The following is a 19,253-nucleotide window of genomic DNA, read 5'->3' on the forward strand; positions in this document are numbered from 1 at the left end:
TGGGACACTTTCTATGCACGAAGACCGAAGCATCCCTTGCCTCTACCTTTTCTTTAGAAGCAAACAGGCATATTATCAAGGGCTATTTCGCTGCTTTTTTGGCTTTAAATGCCAAAAAAGCGGCGAAAATGACATCGCCCTATTAACAACGCGGCACTAACATGCATTAGCGCATGTTAGCAGCCGTTTTTCTAACGCCTAGCTTTGCATCGCTAATGAGATGCAAAGTAGGCGTACCTTCAGGAAACAACAGGAAAATGATCGCTGACCGCACATCGTATTTACAAGCCGGCCTTGAAAAAGCTTAGCGATGTAAAAATCTGCGCTAAGCGCGGATATTGCCTAATACTAACGTCTGCTAAATTCTCGACTTAGCCATGTACATAATGGGAGGTGGATTGTAAGGTTACATTCACTTCTCCCTATTTACAACATTTTCATCAGCGCTGTTCTAACATTGCTGGTTTTCATGTGATGTTGATGACAATCGCCGTATATCGCCGGCTTTCACATCGCCTGTTAGTAAATCGTTGCAAATACGCCACTAACATGGCGATGTGATCCGGCGAAATAGGGCGACAGTGAAAAATGCGCTAAACGCGTTTAGCAATATTTATCGCTCGTGTTTGATAACATGCCCCATAGAAGGCAATAGCACACGCAAAGCTATACAGAGAGCCTGCTGTCGTACGAGAGGAGGTAGGGTAGTGTACCACAAAGAGAATGCATGGTTTAAACAATACTCCTTGCTAAGAGCGATTGATTTCCCACTTGTTAATAAAACTGCACTTATTATTATTATTATTTATTATTTAAAGGTTTTATATAGTGCTGGCTACACCCTAGGGTATCGGAGCGCTTTACATCAACATTGGAGATGAGAGGAGAACATAAAATAAACAATATATGAGGCAAATAACAACAAACATCACATGAGAATAAAAGTATAAATAGAATAACATAATGATCATCGTGCATAAATCGTAATAGAGAGCAAATAGCTATGATCAGTGCGTTGTTGTTACGAGTAAACTATATAATAAAGTAGGGAGGACAAATAAGACGGTAGTATGATGAGCGGGGACCTAGGATCTAAGTTACCCCAAGAATTTGGTGAGGAGGTGGATTTTAAGGTCTCTCTTGAAGCTGTCGTAGGAGGAGTTGCATTGGAGGTCTTTGGGGAGGGTGTTCCAAATGGTGGGGGCCTTGCCAGAGAAGGAGCGGGATTTAGTTGAGCTTTTTAGAGAAGAGGTGGAATGAGAAGAAGAGTGGTGGAGCTTCTCAACAATCTGGTGCTGCCAGCTTTTTTGAGTTTCGTCGAGAGATACATTGGAGTGTCCTGATAGAGGGCTTTGTGTGTGATACAGGAAATTTTGTAAGAGGATCTGCCTTCAATAGGGAGCCATTTGAGGGTCTTGAGGGTAGGGGAGATATGTTCAAAACGTTGACTGTGAGTTGTTAGTCTAGCTACGACATTGAGGATGAATTTGATGGGGGTGAGGTGGATTTTGGGAGTACCAGAGAGAAGGGCATTCCCATAATCAATTTTGGATAGGACGAGAGATTGGATAATTAGTTTGAAGTCGTTGTCTGGGATAAAAGGTTTGATTTTTTGGAGGTGGCGGAGTGTGAAGAGTGCACTTTTTGCTGAGTTTTTTACATTGGAGTTGAGTGTGAGTTGATTGGTGATGGTGATACCAAGTGATTTGACAGAATCAGCGAGGGAGAGAGAGCAATTTAGGGCGTTAAGGTCCGCAATTCATGCTTGGATGGTGAGCGGGTTGCTTTTGGGCGAGAAGAGGATGATCTCGGTTATGTTAGGGTTGAGTTTAAGATGGTTATTATGGAACCAGGCTTGGATCTTGGTTAGTGTAGAGTTAAGGTGAAGGATATCGGCATGTGATCTGTGTTTACTGAACGTAATCTGATTTTATAGTACAGTTGGGTGTCATCAGCGTAAAGGTGGTAGTTGATTTTTGCTTGTTTAAGTATGATGGTAAGGGGTTCCATGAAGAGGTTGAAGGGGGCGGGGGAAAGGATGGATCCTTGAGGGACACCTAGAGAGACAGGAGTAGGTTTAGAAAGGCTGTTTTGAATTTTAATTTGTTGAGTTCGATGTTGGAAGTAGGAAGTGAATCAGGTAAGGACAGTGCCATTAATGCCGAAGCGATCTTTCAGTATGTTGAGTAAGGTAGGGTGGTAGACTGTGTCAAATGCGGCGGTAAGGTCAAAGAGGATAAGTAGGTAACTCTCGCCCTTATCCAGCGCTAAATAAATATCATCTACTATGTTTAGCAGTGCGGTTTCGGTGCTACATCCTTTGCGGAAGCCAGATTGAAGGGGGTCTAGAAGGTTGAATGTGTCAATGTGATTGTCCCGTTGGTGGAGAGCACATTTTTCGAAGGCTTTCGAGAGGAGAGGAAGATTGGGGATAGGGCGGAGATTGTTCGGGTCATTAGGATTGGCTTTGGGATTTTTGGGGATGGGGGTGATTTTTCCGAGTTGAAGTGAGGTGGGAACATTTCCTGTAGCAAGGAAGGTGTTAATGATGTTGGTCCAGTAGGGGACAATAACATGTTTGAGATCTAGGACGAGTGCGGACGGGAGAGGATCTTTAGTGTGGGAGGATGGTTTGAGTTTAGTAAGGATGCTGAAGACTTCCTGCTCAGATACGTGGAGGAAATTATGCCATGAGGCATTATTTTTAGGCGGTGGGATAATGGGGAGAGGAGCAGAAGGGTTGAGCAATGAGAGGAGGAGAGGAGGAGTCAGAGGGGTGTTCACAGGGGGGAGAGGGAAATAGGGGGTGGAAATGAGAGGGAGTTGGGGGGTGGGTGGCGGTTGAAGGTGGAGGAAGGCGCTGTCAATTTTAGCAATTTTTTCACTGAAAAAGTTGGCGATTTCTTCACATTTGTTACTGGAGGCCTCGGGTTAGGCAGTGCAGGAGAGGTTTGATTTCTAATAATGTTGAACAGTTCTCTGGGTCTATTTTTGGCGCAAGAGAGTAGGAGACGAAAGAATGAGGCTTTCTCGGAAAAGATGTGTTTCTTGTAGGACTATCTGGCATTTCTGAGGAGAGCAAGATGGGATGGGGAAGGGTGTTGTCTCCATGTTCTTTCAGCCTGTCTCAGAGAGCGCCTTTCATTATTAAGGTCAAGGGTGAACCAGTTTTTAGAGGGGACATTTTTTGGGGTCTTTATTTTTAGTGGGGCGAGTTTGTCTAGAACCTCTGAGATAGTTTTATTAAAGTGCTTGGTGATTTCATTTGCGTTGGAGGAGGGGGCAGAGTGACCGAGATGGGATTGAAGTTCATGCGCTAACACTCCAGGGGGGATTTGCCTAATATTTCTGGACATAGTTGTAGTTGTAATGTTTTATTTATGGGCGGGTGGCGCTGGAGGGAGATAGTAAACAGGATAAGATGGTGGTTGGACCAGTCAATGGGTATGATGTTGGATAGGGAAGCTAGATCAGGTTTGTTCTTAAAGCAAAGCCTTTGTGAATGAAACTGGGTCTGGTGCATTACCCATTGGACACTTTTTGCATCCTCTGCCCTCTGGGCCAGCATTTGAACTTTGAATAGGCTGGATCACAGAGAAAGGCCTTTGGGCATGACTATCAACGCCCTTTCCATGCATGGGTGCAACACACACACATACCTGCATGTTATTACTTATGTGGAGAGGCATTAATGTGCAGGAAGTATGCAAGGTACGTGCGCATTACGGTCTCATCAGTTTCATATGATGCACAGAAGTGGGCGTGTTCGAGGAGTGGATCGGGAGAGACACAGAACATTTGATGAATATTCACAACGTAGTAACTTTGAGGTTAATCCAAAGATTTCTAAAATGCACTCGTAAGAGCGTCTGTTTTCCACCACGAGGAGGCACGCACTTCTTACTGCTCTTAACAATGGGTAAGATAATACAGAGCCCTCTAAAATAAGCGCTGTTCATCATAGTTGCAAGGTGGCCAGACTGATGTCAGATTTTCAGAATTTGGACTATGTATATGAGATTGATTTACACTTATAGTATGCAAATTAACTTGTGTCATCCAGAAAATCTAGCATTGGTCTGACAATTCTCAACCTAAGCAGCATGTCTAAAGCATACTTTTTAAGATTAAGCATACAGGGCTTGCAAGTACTGGCAAGTTTATAGGGTAAGCAGAAGGTAAGTGCTCAGTGTGAACATAACAACCTATCCCTAAATACAGAGTCCCACTAATTGATTGAAGAACTGACTGCCATGTCCATCCACGTAGTACATTATTCCATCTACTGCCGCTTCATAGACCCCACTACACCTCCAGCATTCCTATGAACTCACAAAAATGCCATATTGAATAGAAGAACATGCTTAGTAACTTACCTTTAGTTCTACAGGATTGTTGGGAAATGTCCTGTCGGACATGAGTGTGGCATGGTGCCTGATCCACTGGATGAGGTAGTTCACCATATTCTGGTACTCGACCCACTTCACTTCGACATCCTGAAACAAGACATGGAATCTTGGAGGTGAAGTCATCACACGTCCAGACATTTACTACAGAGCAGTCTTCTGTGTCAAACAGACCCAAGGATATAAAATGATATGCTGCCAGCTATAGGGCCCTGTGTCTATACAGAATACTTCTTTTTTCTTTCAAAAAACACCTGCTCTGTGAATTTCAACTAGACGTTAGAATGTATTACCCTTTTCTACTCGAAATATCCTACTTTCCGGCATTCTAAAGGTGAGAATAATTACTCTCAATGACATTAAATGGAAACTCGACTCTAACCTCCACGCCAGTAATAGCAGTTCAGCACATTAATTACCCTCTCTGTGGACCATGTTAGAATGGATTACGTGAAACCAGCATTAGGTGTTTAAGTGGAAGGTCCCTGGGAGCTTGTGAAAGCGATGACAGGTGAAGACCATACCACGACTGCCTACACCCTCCAGTCGACCAACATTATACAGCAATTCATATATGTTTGTTGGAAACATTTCCCTCAAGACGACGGAACAGCCTGAACAGGAGTTAAGGAAGGCATGGGTAGAACAACAAAGAGAACAATTAAAAGGAAGAAGTGATGTTTCTAGGTATGTAATTTCTTTTGGTAGTCTCTGGGTGCGGATTCCGTTGGGCTAAATACTTTTTTTCCCCATCTTGGATTTATTTTGTACACGTAATGTTATGTTTTATGTCTTGTAATTTTGTTGCTACATGGTCATATATTTATATACCGAATAAAGCATTTTGAATGAATGAGTGCGGACACACATGGTCAGAATGTTTTCAAGCTATGCTAGACAGGTGGATGGAGCGCTGACACCTTTACTGGACACATAACTCCCTATCTCCCTATCGCGCGCACCCGGTCTTTCGGCGGACACCTTCAGAGCATGCATGCAAGACCTTGCTGCCTGGATGTCCGCCAATTGCCTCAAGCTCAACGGGGGCAAGACCGAGGTGCTGGTCGTGGGGGGCTGCCAGTCTGCGTGGACGTCGGCATGGTGGCCATCCTCCCTGGGCCCAACACCCATTCCGTGCCAAAAAGCGAGGAATTTGGGCATCTGGTTTGATGCAGCCCTCACCTTTGGCCCTCAGATCAACCAGGTGGTCGGACTATGCTTTGGGATTCTTAAAAGCCTTAGGAAGACGCTGAAGTTCTTGCCTGTGCAAGCCCGACAGACCTTGGTACATGCACTAGTCACTTCAAGGATGGACTATGGCAACCTTCTCTATTTAGGCACCCTGGAGAAGAACCTTAACCGCTTACAGGTCCTACAGAACGCCGCTGCCCGACTGGTGCTTAGACTACCCAGAAGAGCTGCTTCTGCAGCGGCTCTCCGGTCTCTGCACTGGCTCCCGGTCAGAAGCAGGGTAGAATTTAAAGCACTTTGCACGTGCCATTGGATCATTAATGGGAGATCCCCTCTCCCTTTACAAGAACTTTTGACACCTTATGAGCCTCCCCGCTCCCTGAGATCTTCCGGCTCTGGACTCCTGGTTGTTCCTAAGGTGTCCAGAGCGCGGATGGGGGGAAGATCTTTCAGATGCCTTGCAGCCGCTAGATGGAACAAGCTGCCTACGGCGCTACGACTTGAGCCATCTGAATCAATTTTTAGAGCTAAGCTCAAAACTGCTCTATTTGCTTAGTTGATGCGCCGTTTCTGTATGGTCCAGTAATGAAAGTAGCTCCTTAGCGCGGGGACACGCCGTTGTTGCGTCACCATGCGCTTTACAAAACCCCCCAAATAGAAAATAACTGCTACAACTAACCCTGCCAAACTTGGCTTCGGAGCAAAGATATGTTTCAAGATCACAGTATATTCACACTGCGAAACATAGTCTAAGCCATGGTTCTAGAGATCTGCTTAAAGACACATTTAAACATTTTGATCTTAGTCTCCCCATTGAATGCCCAGGCGCTTTTAAAGGAAGTGCTCCGGATTCTCCTAAATGAAGACGAGATAAAACCTGTAGATTTGCAAATGTTCCATACTGTCAACGTCTTAGCCATATATGTAGGCTGTAGTACTAACCAGAATAAACCTCCCATTATATTCTAATGGATGATTCTCCTCAAGTGGTGAATCTGCTGCTGAATAACCCCTATTACAGGAACAGTATCCTAGGAAACCCCATCGTAGGGACAGTGTGGACGATGAAATCCTAATGGCTTAGCTTTTGTTAGAGGAGAATACTCCAAATGATAATTTTGCATTTTCTCCAAAAATACTGAACTTTCTGCTATAGCCAAACTCTGAATCAAGGCCTTAGAGTTTTATCAACAAAGAAATACCCAAATGTAGCCCAAATTCCTTCACCACTAACTTTCAATAACAAATAGAACCAACAGAAGGAAGGTTGAGTGACAGGTAAATACGAGAAAACTAGAGCCTCTCGCACTATCAACTTCTCAAGGACTTGGAAAGGGCAATCCAGTAACCTGCCACACACATGGAGATATCATAGACAGATCAATAATAATATTAGATGAAAACATACCGGTTGGGTCACATGTCTGTTTTGGATAACTAAGAAGTACATCACTGAATTACGAGGCCACCTGGTCAGGTTTTTTCGGAAAGTATGGCCCAAACGAAACCTCTCCCTGGACTGTGCACTGCAAGCCCAACTGTGAAGTGAGGAGGGGTCACCTAGACATGCTATAATTGAACCTAAGTGCATGGAATTTCCAGTGGAAGATGGTTCTGAAAGTATTCTCAAAATCATTATAAAGTATCTAATTAGAGTTCAAGAAATGTCTATAGTCATTCCATTTCCATTCTCAGAAGGTAGAGAAAAGGAGGGAGTTACCTTACTCATAAGAGGAGAACCACAAAGTAACTCAGGCATTACGGTTTATAATGGGGGGCTCCTTAGTCAGGATGAGGGACCACAACTCTACAAATTTGAAAAGACACTAGAGCTTCATAAAAGAAGTGTTAGGAGAGCCTGGGTTTTGTAGACACAAACTCCCATCCTTTCATGAAGTCCCCCACAGACAAGGCATTTCTGTGTTGGCTCCTCAAGAGGTCAGGGCCTCAGTCAGAAAGGTGAGGCCTCCTCCCTTTCATTCCCATGCAGGGACAGACCTGAGGCCTTCGATGTTTAAGATCATTGGTAACCCAAAAGATGGACCGAGTCCCAGTGATTGCCTTGAAATGTGTGGCAAAGGGGCAGCAAACTCCAAGGCCTCTGAGCTGACATGGATAAGTATCTGCCTATGAAGAACCAACCTTGGTCCTCAATGTAGCTCGAGAGAGTGATAGCGGACCATTTGTTAAAGTTTGTAAAGAACATTATATAGCCTATCAGTCATTGTTAGTCTTCGTCATCTTAGACTCAATCCCTGGGTCACACCTACCATTGTAGAGATGGATCACATTCTTTTACATACAGATGAGAGGGACTCTGGGGGTCATCTAAATAGAGAGGAGAATGGTCAAGGTACCATCTTTCTGAAGTGAACTCCCAAATAAGATTTAGAATCTGTATAAAAGGGTTAAATTCCGGAAACCACTGAAAGCTTTCTGTTTCATCCTCCAGCTTCTGGTGGATCCCATTTTCGCTTTTTGTAATCTTGCTCTATAATGATTTATAAGTTCTGGCACTAAGAGGTGGTCAGACCTCTGGAGTAAACATCAAGGATGGGCTTTGTGCATGTGTCACCAACCTTTTCTATGATGGGAGCTACTTCTGATCAATTAATATCACCCTGAACTACTCTTGAACATTGGAACAGATACAACAGGAACACGCCCAATACAATTACTATTCTGATCTCCCCATATATCAATAATGATAACAACCACCCTTTGCTACGCTGACTCTACTCTTGGTCCTTCTGTCATTCCTTCATGTCCGAGTGTTTATTCACACAGTGTGATTGATAGAACATGGCCTGTAACAGGACCAATCTCTAGGCAACCTTGCTAGAATGCAAGTGGAAAAAGGTGGTTATTTTTCAGGCCATCCCACTGTCACGGGAGTTCATAGTGTATATTAGTGTGTATACTTGCCATTGGTTTGGTTAGCTTCACTACCTCCTTCAATGTGCCTAGACCCTCTCTATGGACTGGACTAGCCTTCCACGAGCTACTGCCAGGCAGCTGGCAAGTTACCAATAGCTCCCGACCTACTGGTTGGAGACCCATGCTTTGGAGGGAAAATCTAGTGGACTTCAACCGAAAGCTGCTCATCCAGGTAAAATTAATTACTATGAACACTTAAAGCTATACTAATAGAATTCTGTAGAAAGTAGGCAAGAAAAGACAGTTATGAAAAACTCATAAAATATGTTTCAGAAAAAAGCAGCGAACATATTAAAATTTGGAGCAACATTTTTAATATGCTATAAAAATAATGACTTTTTACCATTTTAGCATGACAAGTATTAGAACATTTTATTCATGGGATCTTGAATTATCACACCTGTATGATTTTGATTACCATACAATGGAAACAATATACATTACACAGGTTATTTTTAAATAAAGATGTGTATTCGTACATCCTATGTAATGTTCAAGTGAGTTACTTACATTTGCATTGATGCCTTCACCATCTTCTGGTACTTTGGGAAACACATCATAAAGTGATGACACATACGTAATTACTGACTTTTCATCAGGGGAGGAGACATCCACATCTATCAAAATGTCAAAAGAGCACCAATTTACAAGTTTGCATCGGAGCAGAATCCGCTACTCAAACATAACAAAATATCTCAATTATTTTTAATTTTTTGGGGATCTACATTCACTTATTAAAAGAATCAAACATGCAGGTAGGAATGCAGGCACAACTACAAAGGCTGCAATCTAATGGGAGGTTAAAGACAAGATTTACCTTCAGGATCTAGAAGTCTAGTTACGCCAAGTTTCTCAGCAACATAAAAAGCATTTTCTAAATTTGCGGTGTTGCTTTGAACAGCAACGATATTCATGTCTATCAGGTCCGGCCTAAAAAATAAGAACGTAGTATTTAATACAAGAAGACCATTCAATGTAATGCAACACACATTGGAAATGTAAAGGGTATGCTGGAGCAATAACATACAAGTGGCCCATCAGTTTTGCCGACATCCGCATCTGAATCTACAGCCAACAATGCACCAGTTGTACTAGCAGCAAGTTTGTCCACAACTGTGGAAAGCTTTCCAATCTTTAAATCATTTAAGACACCAGCTACTGAAGGAATCATAGGTCCAAATATGTCTCCTTCTATTTGTGAGGTACCACTACGTTTAGGTCTACTAAATTATCCCTTTTCAGGCATATCTAAATTACTTACGTGATATATTTTGGGAACACTAAAGCAAGATAACAAGTGCCTGCCCAGTGTTATGGCAAAGTAAAATAAGCATACTTCCACCCACAAAATAAACTCCAGGAATAACTTGATCTTCTGCTGTAAGAATTTGAGCAGGGGCACCTAAAATTAAAAATGTATGTTCACGCACACTCAGTCTCAAATGCTTACTCCTGTCTGCACTTTTCTACTAGTAAATGCACAACTTCCCTTTATATTGCCAATCCAATTTCAACTTAGGATATATTCCCTTTTCCTTATATTCATCTTCCTCCTTTTCCACAGGTTCTTCAAAACATCCTCTCCCCCATTGGCTGGTGGTATATTTTAGCCCTTCCCGCATCTAGATCATAATAGACTGCTTCTCAAAAGGATTCACAGCACTTTTCAAATTCAATCTATGGACACGTCCAAATGATCAGGGAGTCAAAAGAAATACCATTGTGTTTGCCTCAGGATTCATGCAATTATTAAGGGGAACCTCAAAAAGCATTAAATCATGATTTGAAAAATAATATTTCAAGTATATGTATCTATATAAAAGACTGATCAGAATGTTACAGTTGACAGCTTAAGAAAGAGGAAAATGATGGTAGGTAACTCCCTCAACTACTAAAGCGGGCAAGTGAGCGCATACGCAACAGCCCTTTACCTCCATTGTATGTGTGTACTCGTATAGTAATCCAGAAAATACATTAGTAGAAAAGCCTCCCTCTGAATCATTTTGGTTTAAAATCCTAATGTCAAAACTATGTTAATCTTCTACAGATTGAGCATGGTTAATAGGCTTAGGTGTGGACCTAACAGGACTAATGTCTGCAGGGGGACGTAAGCAGATTAATAAAGCAGTCATAAATATGATAGCAACAATTAATACTCCAGCTATAACTAGCCTACGCTGATCTTTGGTAAGTACACCCATATTTTCTCTGCAGTATACTTCTAGAGTAGAATAGCAGCAAGCAGGCTTATACATTCTGCAAAGTTTCTACTTGTGCAAATAAAAAACAGATTTTGTGATTTGGAGGAAATTGGCTTTAAGTACAGCAGTCTTGGTGAGTCATTTCTAACCCTACTCCACCTTCTTCAAGAATGACATCCCTACTCTTCCACTGGAGCCTTGGCCCTAGGGAATCTTCGTAATTAAACAAATGCAAAGTTCTTCAAAGCTCAGTTCATCAAAGTTCAATGAAATTACGCTAATAGACACAGTTTGTTATGATGATTGTGATCAATTCAGGAAGTTAAATACATTGGTATGTGGGCCTACATTGTGGAGACGCAGTTAGCACAGTTCCTTTACTTTATTGAACTTTATTTCGGCTTTTGCCATAAAAGAAGCTATACCAATAAATCAAAACATTAACACATGAAGTCTTTAAAATACTTAAAATAAATACATTTAAAAATAGTTAGAAAGGCACGTAAGAATAAGAATTAGCAGCAAATGAGGGTGACTTCACAACAATTAAAAGTTTAGATCAAAGTTAGTTTCAGAGCTCCTAGACATGCATTTGTACTGTAACATGCGCTGGAAGGCCATATTCAAAAGCAACATGCAGTTTATAAAATCACAGGAAACTGCAGGATACAGCATAAACACAGACACGTTCTGGGCACTAGGCACTAAGCACTAACCCTTTTCTGTCCATGTTTCCACATATATGTGAGAAAGCGAGAGACAGCAAATACAATTGGTTGAGTGGTGTCTGTTTAAAGTGTCCGAGTTGCAATGTTATAGTCCCTGATGACCAGATTGAGGCACAGTAGCAAAACCCAATTTCACCTATGTGCATAATATAGCATTCATTGCTGGCAGGACTCGCACATAGACGAACGGACTCACTCCGCGCTTTGCTATTTCCAGGGGTCGGACCATTTGGCCACCCACCAGGCAGTGATATCTGGATCTGCCTTATATACGGTCCCTGTCTTGATAAAGACCCGCCGCGACCACCAACTGGGGCGCTTTAGGGTCGAAACGTCGACGCTCACCACCGGTCAAGATAACTCCAGGAGCTTGTATAAATTAACCCCTGTCTCCTTGGAGTACGAATTGAACATACTGGCCTTTCAAAACCACCCTTCCAATTTCACTGTATATATTGTATAAATGTGTCACTGGATTAAATGCACTGATCACTTTGTTCACTGACAGTCACATGCACCACATGTTTGTTGTTTGTAATGATTTTACCATTTATTGAAACATGTGTTATTGCGGAATGAAGTAATTCCTGTGTATCGCGAATATTTGTCAATATAAAGACTATATATTTTTTGACTGCATTGTTCTGAGAGGGTTTACTTTAAGTATAGATTGAACTGAAATCAACCATTTTTTAAAGCAATTTCTCGCTACCCGACGGAACCACTTTGTATTTAACCACGCTTACCCAGGTTCTGAGGGACACAGGGTCACCCCTTTTATGTAAACCATAATATAGCAGGCCGAATTACAGGATATGGTCTACGGTTTTCTTGACCTCAGGACAGAAAGGACTACACTGGTCAGGTTCAGCCGGCATTTCCACTTCGCAGTAAATGATCAAAGCGACAAGGTCCCAACGCGGAATCTAATATAGAGAGATCGGCAGCAAGGGGCTCAACTGTATCCATATACCTTACCAGACAGTAGGTGTCTTTAAATTCCAGAAAAGCCAAGGTAAGGGTACTTCCCCTCAGCCCTGTGGGGTCTACAATCTGCATATCTCCAATACAACTCGTTAAGCATGGACTTGGAAACACCACACAACGTTTCCAGATGGACCCACACATTTCCGCATCCAATCTCTTCAAGACAGCGTCTAATGTACCCCAACCATGGGATCCTATTAGCCCCAGGTAGTTTTAAGATTTCTTCAAGGCCCAGCCAAAATGGCAATATGTCTCTGAGGACCAAATCCTCCCCCACTACAGCAGCTGTCTGAGTTTTACTCTGAGGGCAAGTGGTGGAATGCCAAGATCTAATCGGATTTGTACTAGTGGGAGTGCTGGCAGGGAGATTTGTGAAGAGTCGGAGAAAATGATTTTCTATCATTTCCTAACATTCACATTGCCATGCTCCCAAAGTTCCCCACCATATAGAAACTAGAGCTGGCAAGTTATACATTTGTAATGTGGGTGTTACTGGGCAAACGCTAGACCCCTTCAAGGCTCTCAGGATACAACCAGTATAATGTTCTAATCTAAGTTTACACTTTTGGATCTGGGGTGACAAACCAAATGCTCATTGAGGGCGAACTCTAGGCATTCAAAGGTACAAACCTTCCTGAGTGGAGAGCCATTAAGGATGGGTGCGACGTGGCCATCTGGCAAGGATTCAATACCATATATTTTATTTTGTTAAGGTTGATCTCCAGCCCTCTCTGCTGAAGAAGACACCAAACTGATCAAGGAATTTTTGGTTACCCATTGGGGATTTCGTGACCAGTAATGTGTCGTCCGTAAACAGGAGATCTGAGACCTTCCTGTTTGCCAGAATCGGGTAAGCATGCTTACACTGCTCTAATGTGGTTGCCAGGTAAATAATGTATAGCAGAAACAAAGTGGGGGCTAAGACACCCCTGTCTCACCCCCCAGAACACTGGAATGGGGGCTGTCAACTCCCCAGCAGGCCCACACCTAACCTGCTCATAATTATCCAGGTGAACCTAGTACAAAACCTATGCTAGACTCACGGAGACACCCTTGCACTGTGGCACAAGGGTGTTTCTGTGGCACAAAGCAGCTGATTTCAGTGCCATTGCTAGGGAAAGGGGAGGACCGTGCCATAATTTAGTAAATTTGATGCTCTCCTGCTCTTTCCTTCTCACGCAGAGCAGCATTTGCGGCTCCTTGGCTGTGCTGCATGAGCACGTCATAAATCTGGCTCTAAAAGTTCTATTGAACTCGCTGTGTTAATCTTTGACATGTGACCGGTTTCAATTTTTCCACTCTGTATACGTAAAGATAACTTAAGGAAAAAAAGATGATACCTTTCTCATAAGTCTTTTTGTGGCAAGGTGTATGCTTGCCAGGTGTGCAACATTTCTGTGAATATCGCATGGAAAAGACTAGTAGAACCAATCCTGATTTCAAATCCACTTTATACTACATTCTAAAAAATGTATTTTGGCCCCAAGGCTATTGGCATTCTTACAGCTCAATGGCATTGTTTCTCTCATTACAAAATGCAAGTTACATCTTGTAATGTCTGCCAAAAGCTAGTTTATAGAAATAACTCCTTAAGGTATGTGTGACTATCTTATAATTTCACAATCAGTGTTACTCAGTTAATTAAGGGAAGCACACCAATTCATTTTTGTCACTGAAAACTGTAACTAGAAAGCTCTGGCTGTATGTCTGAATCCTGAACACAGCTGGGTGCCCCCTCCTTTCTGGATATTTGAGCAGAGCCCGGACAATCTGTCCTTCAAGAGGAGCTTGAATAAAGGGCATTTTGGCATGTGTACCTGATGCACAACCTGGCACTCTTCCTCATCCCCTTCCCTACTACCTGTGGGAAAAGTATGGGAAGATACTCTTTGGATCGTAAGGACAGCCCACTCAATTTCAAAGGTGGTAGGTACAGTGATTATGTACTAGTTTGTGTCCCAGTACCCACAACTTTAGATCTATGCTTGTATCCCTGAGTTAAATTCTGTTTCACTTAAAATATAGCTGATTACATTTCAATTTTAGAGTGTTTGGCCCCATGCAAAATCCTGTGTCACCGTGGCTCTTAAGCCAGGAGTAGATCCAGTATTGCGCCAGCAGTTGTACTCTATGAGGAAAAGGAAGTGCACAGCCCTTCACAGAGAGCACCTGTCCTGAACTAGAAACAGGGCCTATCTGCCAGAAAACAACTGTGAGACCCTATCCGAGGAGAAATTGCTCATCCATGTTCAGAGATCTTTTTTCCGAGCCAACCAATGAGACCCAGAAGCTAGAACACTCACGATCTTAACACAGATTAGGGGAGAGGGCCCCTATAGAGAATGCCTGCTCCCTTATTGCTCTTCCACAGCTCCATTCACTTGTCGAACTACCAGTAGCAGCCAAATCTTTGACAACATTTGTGCTGTGTGGGTGTGGATTGCAGCACTCACTATTCACTCCTGAGGCTCCATATGATCTCCTATAATGGAAGAGAATTCCTTAAAGGGAGCTACTGTACGGGGACATGGCCAGCCGAGGTAAGATGGCGGACGGGTTTTAGGATTGCTCCAACGGGAGACCCAAGGTCCATGATTGCACGCCGCCATGCGCAACTAGGTGGCCCTCATTTGGGCTGCAAGGGTGTATGAAGCTTAGCTTGGCGCCACAGGATTCATTTTTGTGGCAACCTCCGAGCCTGGGAAAGACTCCTCGCACCTTGTAGTTTCCTCGGCCTACACAGTCTGAGGACCACAAGGGAGTTGCCTGCAATGCAGTTGAGGCGCTTTGTGAGGTGGCAAGGAAAGCCTCTGAGCATGGGATAGCTGCCTTGTGCCTTGTACTTTACTCAGCTTACGCGGCCAGCTATACTGTCCATGGACCATGTGAGGGTTCGCTGCAATGCTGCTGAGGTGCATTGTGCGGCAGCAAGGGAAGGCCCCCAACCCTATGGGCCTGTTGCAGTGGCACTGCAAGACAGCCCGCCATCTGCACCATGGCCCAGGACTGGCACAGGAGCCAGAGCAGGTGGCAAGGCAATAGTGCCCTGCGACTCCCGCAGCAGAACACTGAAATCTGTGAGCACTGCCTGTGGGGAGTGGTTTGGTACACACCGGGTCTGCATACCCAACGTTCCACTCTTCATCCTGCCTTTGCCTCCTCACTGCCCTGCTGACTCCAAGACTGACTGTTGCATGAGGCCTGGTGTGGGCTCTATGAGGAGGAAGAAGGACTGACAGCTATCATAGGTGCCTTTGCGGAGTGTGGAGTGGACTGCGTTGCTTACTGTGGCCAGCCTGTGACCTGGATGGTTGCAGGTGTAATGTGAGCCTATACTCTCCGGTTATCGAGTACTGTGCCTCAGCGTATGTGAGCTGTATAAATGCTTACATCTGCAGTGTAGATGCATGGCACCTGTGAGGCAGACAAAGATAAGGCAGGCTTAGAGGGAGCCTGCATCATGTACGACCAAGGTCTCAGTAGAAACAGGGCAGCTCGTATCCAATCTGCACTTTGAAGCTGAACTGGGTCTGGTTTGTGATCCAGAGGGGTGGGGGACATAAGAGGTGGGCACCATCCTTTTTGCCCCCGCATTGAATGGCTCACCGGGAGATGCATGGCGAAGGCAACATTGCAACTGCTCATGCCTCCCTAGGGGAGGCAAATTGGGTGAGGCGGGTCCAGCTATGGACTGATCAAGCTTAATAAGTCCCTGAGGGAGGTGTTTAATGGGGATGAGGTTGTAAGGACTGGCAAGAAGTCCCCATCTGGCATATTAGGACGATGTACCAGTATAGAATGCAGCTTGAGGTGAGGCCCATGCTGGGATCCAAGCCCCTCTGCCTGGTGGGACTGCTTGTGCCGCTCCATCAACTGAATCCTGTGTGTGTGGGTGCCTGGTGGATCTGCTATGGTTGACCATTGTCTCTACTGGGACTTCTGGTTCAGTGGACCTTTGGAAACAGATACCTGGTGGGAAGACCTTCGCCATGGGGCATAGAGGAGTGGGACCTCAACAGTGGAGGAGCCAGAGTGCGGTTGTGTTGGGCAACTCTGACAATGACTTGCCCCTGGATGCATCCTCATCAATGACCCCCACAGATCTTAAATCGGATAAAGTACTCACAGCTATAGCGGATTCTCAACAAGACATGTGTAATAGGGTGGATGCAGTAGCAATTGACTTGGGACTGCTTGGTGAAAACCAACGAAAGTTGGCTGACTGTGCTCCACATACGGAGCAGGAGATCACTGAGATTTGTCCGACCATGAAAGAACTGGTAGGTCAGGTCTGCTACCTTACCACAAAGGTGCTGGAACTGAAGGCCCGGGCGTACGGCTCAGAGGGGGGCTCAAACCGAAATAATCTCTGAATAGTGGGTGTGTCAGAGGGAGCAGAAGTTGCTGATCCTTTGCAGTTCTTCAAGACCTGGCTATCTAAGTAGGTAGCTCCAGGCCAATTGTCCACCGACTTTTTAATTGAACGTGCCCACTGGGTCCCAGCGCGACATCCGCTGGCAGGGCCCCCCTAGACATGTCGTGGCCTACGTGATTAATTATAGCGATACAGATACCATATTACAAGCTGCCAGAGAAACGCACTACTTCAGGATGAAAATGTTTATCTTTTCACATTACACTATGACAGTGCAACGCCGCTGAGCATTTTTCTTGGGGGTGAAACAACAGCTCAGGCACGTCAGCCTCTGCTACTCACTTCTTTTTTCAGCAAAGCTGAAATTAATTGTCTTACGCTAGAGTTATTTTTTTACTGAACCTACGAATGCTTAGGACTGTGTGGAGCAGCAGCGGTATGAGACTTCCGCTCCTCCTTCGCCTACACATCAGAGGTGTGCAGTTCAGCCATCATGTTGCATGAATCGAAGGGCTCATAACTCTAATGGAGCAGAGATCCATGGTGCTTCTACCCCAGAGCAAGCCAAAGAGCAACAAGCTCAAGTTCTGACAGTGACAGTTGCACTGTGGCTAGACCGCTGACTGCCATCGGCTAATACCTCAAAGGATGGTGTGTCTGACATTGATTCTATTCTCTCCACAAATAGTGTAGCCCCGGTGATACTACCAGATATGACAACACAGACAGCAGATGAAATCCTGAAAGGTAGGTAGTACAACTTGTATGCTGTTTCCCAGAGAACCTGTGCTGGTTTTGTTTCGACCAGGGTACCCTACTGTCATATAGGATCAGAAATCGATTCTGAGGGCCGCTATGTGTTAAGGGGGGACAACTAGATTGCATAGCATATATGGCCCTTATGTGGCACAGCTGACTTTCATATCACGCTTATCAACAATGCTCACTAAAAGGTCTCACATTCCATGAATTCTTGATGGGGATTTCATCTGTGAGCTTGATCCGCCATTGGATCACTCGCATCCACCACTCCGAACCAACCCAGTAATAATGTCTGCGGCTCACCTCTCTCAATGGCGGAGGCACTGGTCTTTATTGGACTGTTGGAGGCCGCTACATCCCGACTCTAGAGAGTTTTCTTAATACTCACCCCCACATGACTTGCATGTCCCGTTAGACTGGTTACTCTGTAATCCAAGCCACCAAGCTCTTAGCAATGGAAGCAGAATATTTAGGGAAGACTTTCTCTGATTATAATCCCCTACAATTATAGCTGGAGTGGGGCGGCACTAAGACCACCGGTAACCACCTGGCGCTTGCAGCCTGCCATGCTAGAAGACCCTAGTTCATAGTTAATAGACTGGGAGTCATTGAAGGTTGTGCTACGGGGCCATTGTATTCAGGCAGTTGTTAGGGTGAGTGTAGAACTGCAAAATGTTCTGGGGGACGTGACAGGGTTTACCGCTGTACCCCTTGCTTTTCATATTAGCAATGGAGTCTCTGGCTCAGAGACTTAGGCTACAGGGACAAGCATGGGGCATTCTACTGAACAGAGAAACACATGTTGTCTTGTTGTATGCAGACGACGTGTTAATATACATACAGGATATTCGTGAGGGTATAATAGGTATACAGACCATATTGCAAGAATTCCAAGCTGCCTAGGGCCAGACAGTAAACTGGGCTAAATCCAGCATATTTCCATTGCGCACGGGCTGCCCCCAACAGCATTACATTGTGGATTATTATCTGCTACAATGGGAGTTCCGCATTCTTCGCTACTTGGGGATAAACATATAACATGATATGAAAGATATAATAGATGGCTATCTCACAAGAGCCATAGAATCGCTGCGCCCCAGATGGGGTTTTGGAGTACATTACCACTCACTTTACAGGGCCGAGTATCATTGGCTAAGATGATGGGTTGTTAATTATGGAACAATGGAGGGGGCCTGTAAGTGCTTAGTAAACTACAATTGCCTGTGGATAAAGGGGGGTTGGAAGCCTCAAAATGTAAACGTTATTATTTGGCAGCGCAGCTGCAGTGGCCTGCGAGTTGGCTAGCAGGGTGCCTCACAGTAGAACTGGGTCTCCCCGACATTACCCGAGTTCAACAAGTAGTTCAACATGCCTTCTTACTCAGTGCCCCGACTACCGTCAAATGTGAATGGCCTGTTACAGGTAGCATATACCAGTATACATGGCAGTTTGCGAATAATGCGTATCACTCAATACTCGCCTGAGATCCCATTGCGCTCCCTTAGTGATATGCTGAATAGGACAGGATTGGAGGCATGGGGAACAACAGGAGTAGGCAACCTAGGGGAGTATGGGCTCCCAGTGGGACATTTTTTAGCTTATTGCAGTCAGGTGGCCATGTTAGAGGGCACTGGGGCATTACAGACACTGAACCTACCCAACGCCC

The 19,253-nt window shown here is 44.3% G+C and overlaps 1 protein-coding gene across 2 annotated transcripts in view; it reads right to left on the bottom strand.

The window, feature by feature from the left end:
- DST (dystonin) overlaps positions 1 to 19,253 on the bottom strand; it is a 1,569,532-nt gene that overhangs the window by 885,017 nt on the left and 665,262 nt on the right. For both annotated transcript variants that reach the window (XM_078647976.1, XM_078647975.1), the window contains exons 8-10: positions 9,352 to 9,464; positions 9,045 to 9,151; positions 4,377 to 4,496 (exon numbers count right to left, since the gene is read on the bottom strand). In XM_078647976.1, coding sequence (XP_078504102.1) covers positions 4,377 to 4,496; positions 9,045 to 9,151; positions 9,352 to 9,464 — 340 coding nt within the window. The remainder of the gene's footprint in view (positions 1 to 4,376; positions 4,497 to 9,044; positions 9,152 to 9,351; positions 9,465 to 19,253) is intronic.

Source organism: Lissotriton helveticus, chromosome 6 (genome assembly GCF_964261635.1).
Source record: "Lissotriton helveticus chromosome 6, aLisHel1.1, whole genome shotgun sequence".
Classification (NCBI taxonomy): Eukaryota; Metazoa; Chordata; class Amphibia; order Caudata; family Salamandridae; genus Lissotriton; species Lissotriton helveticus.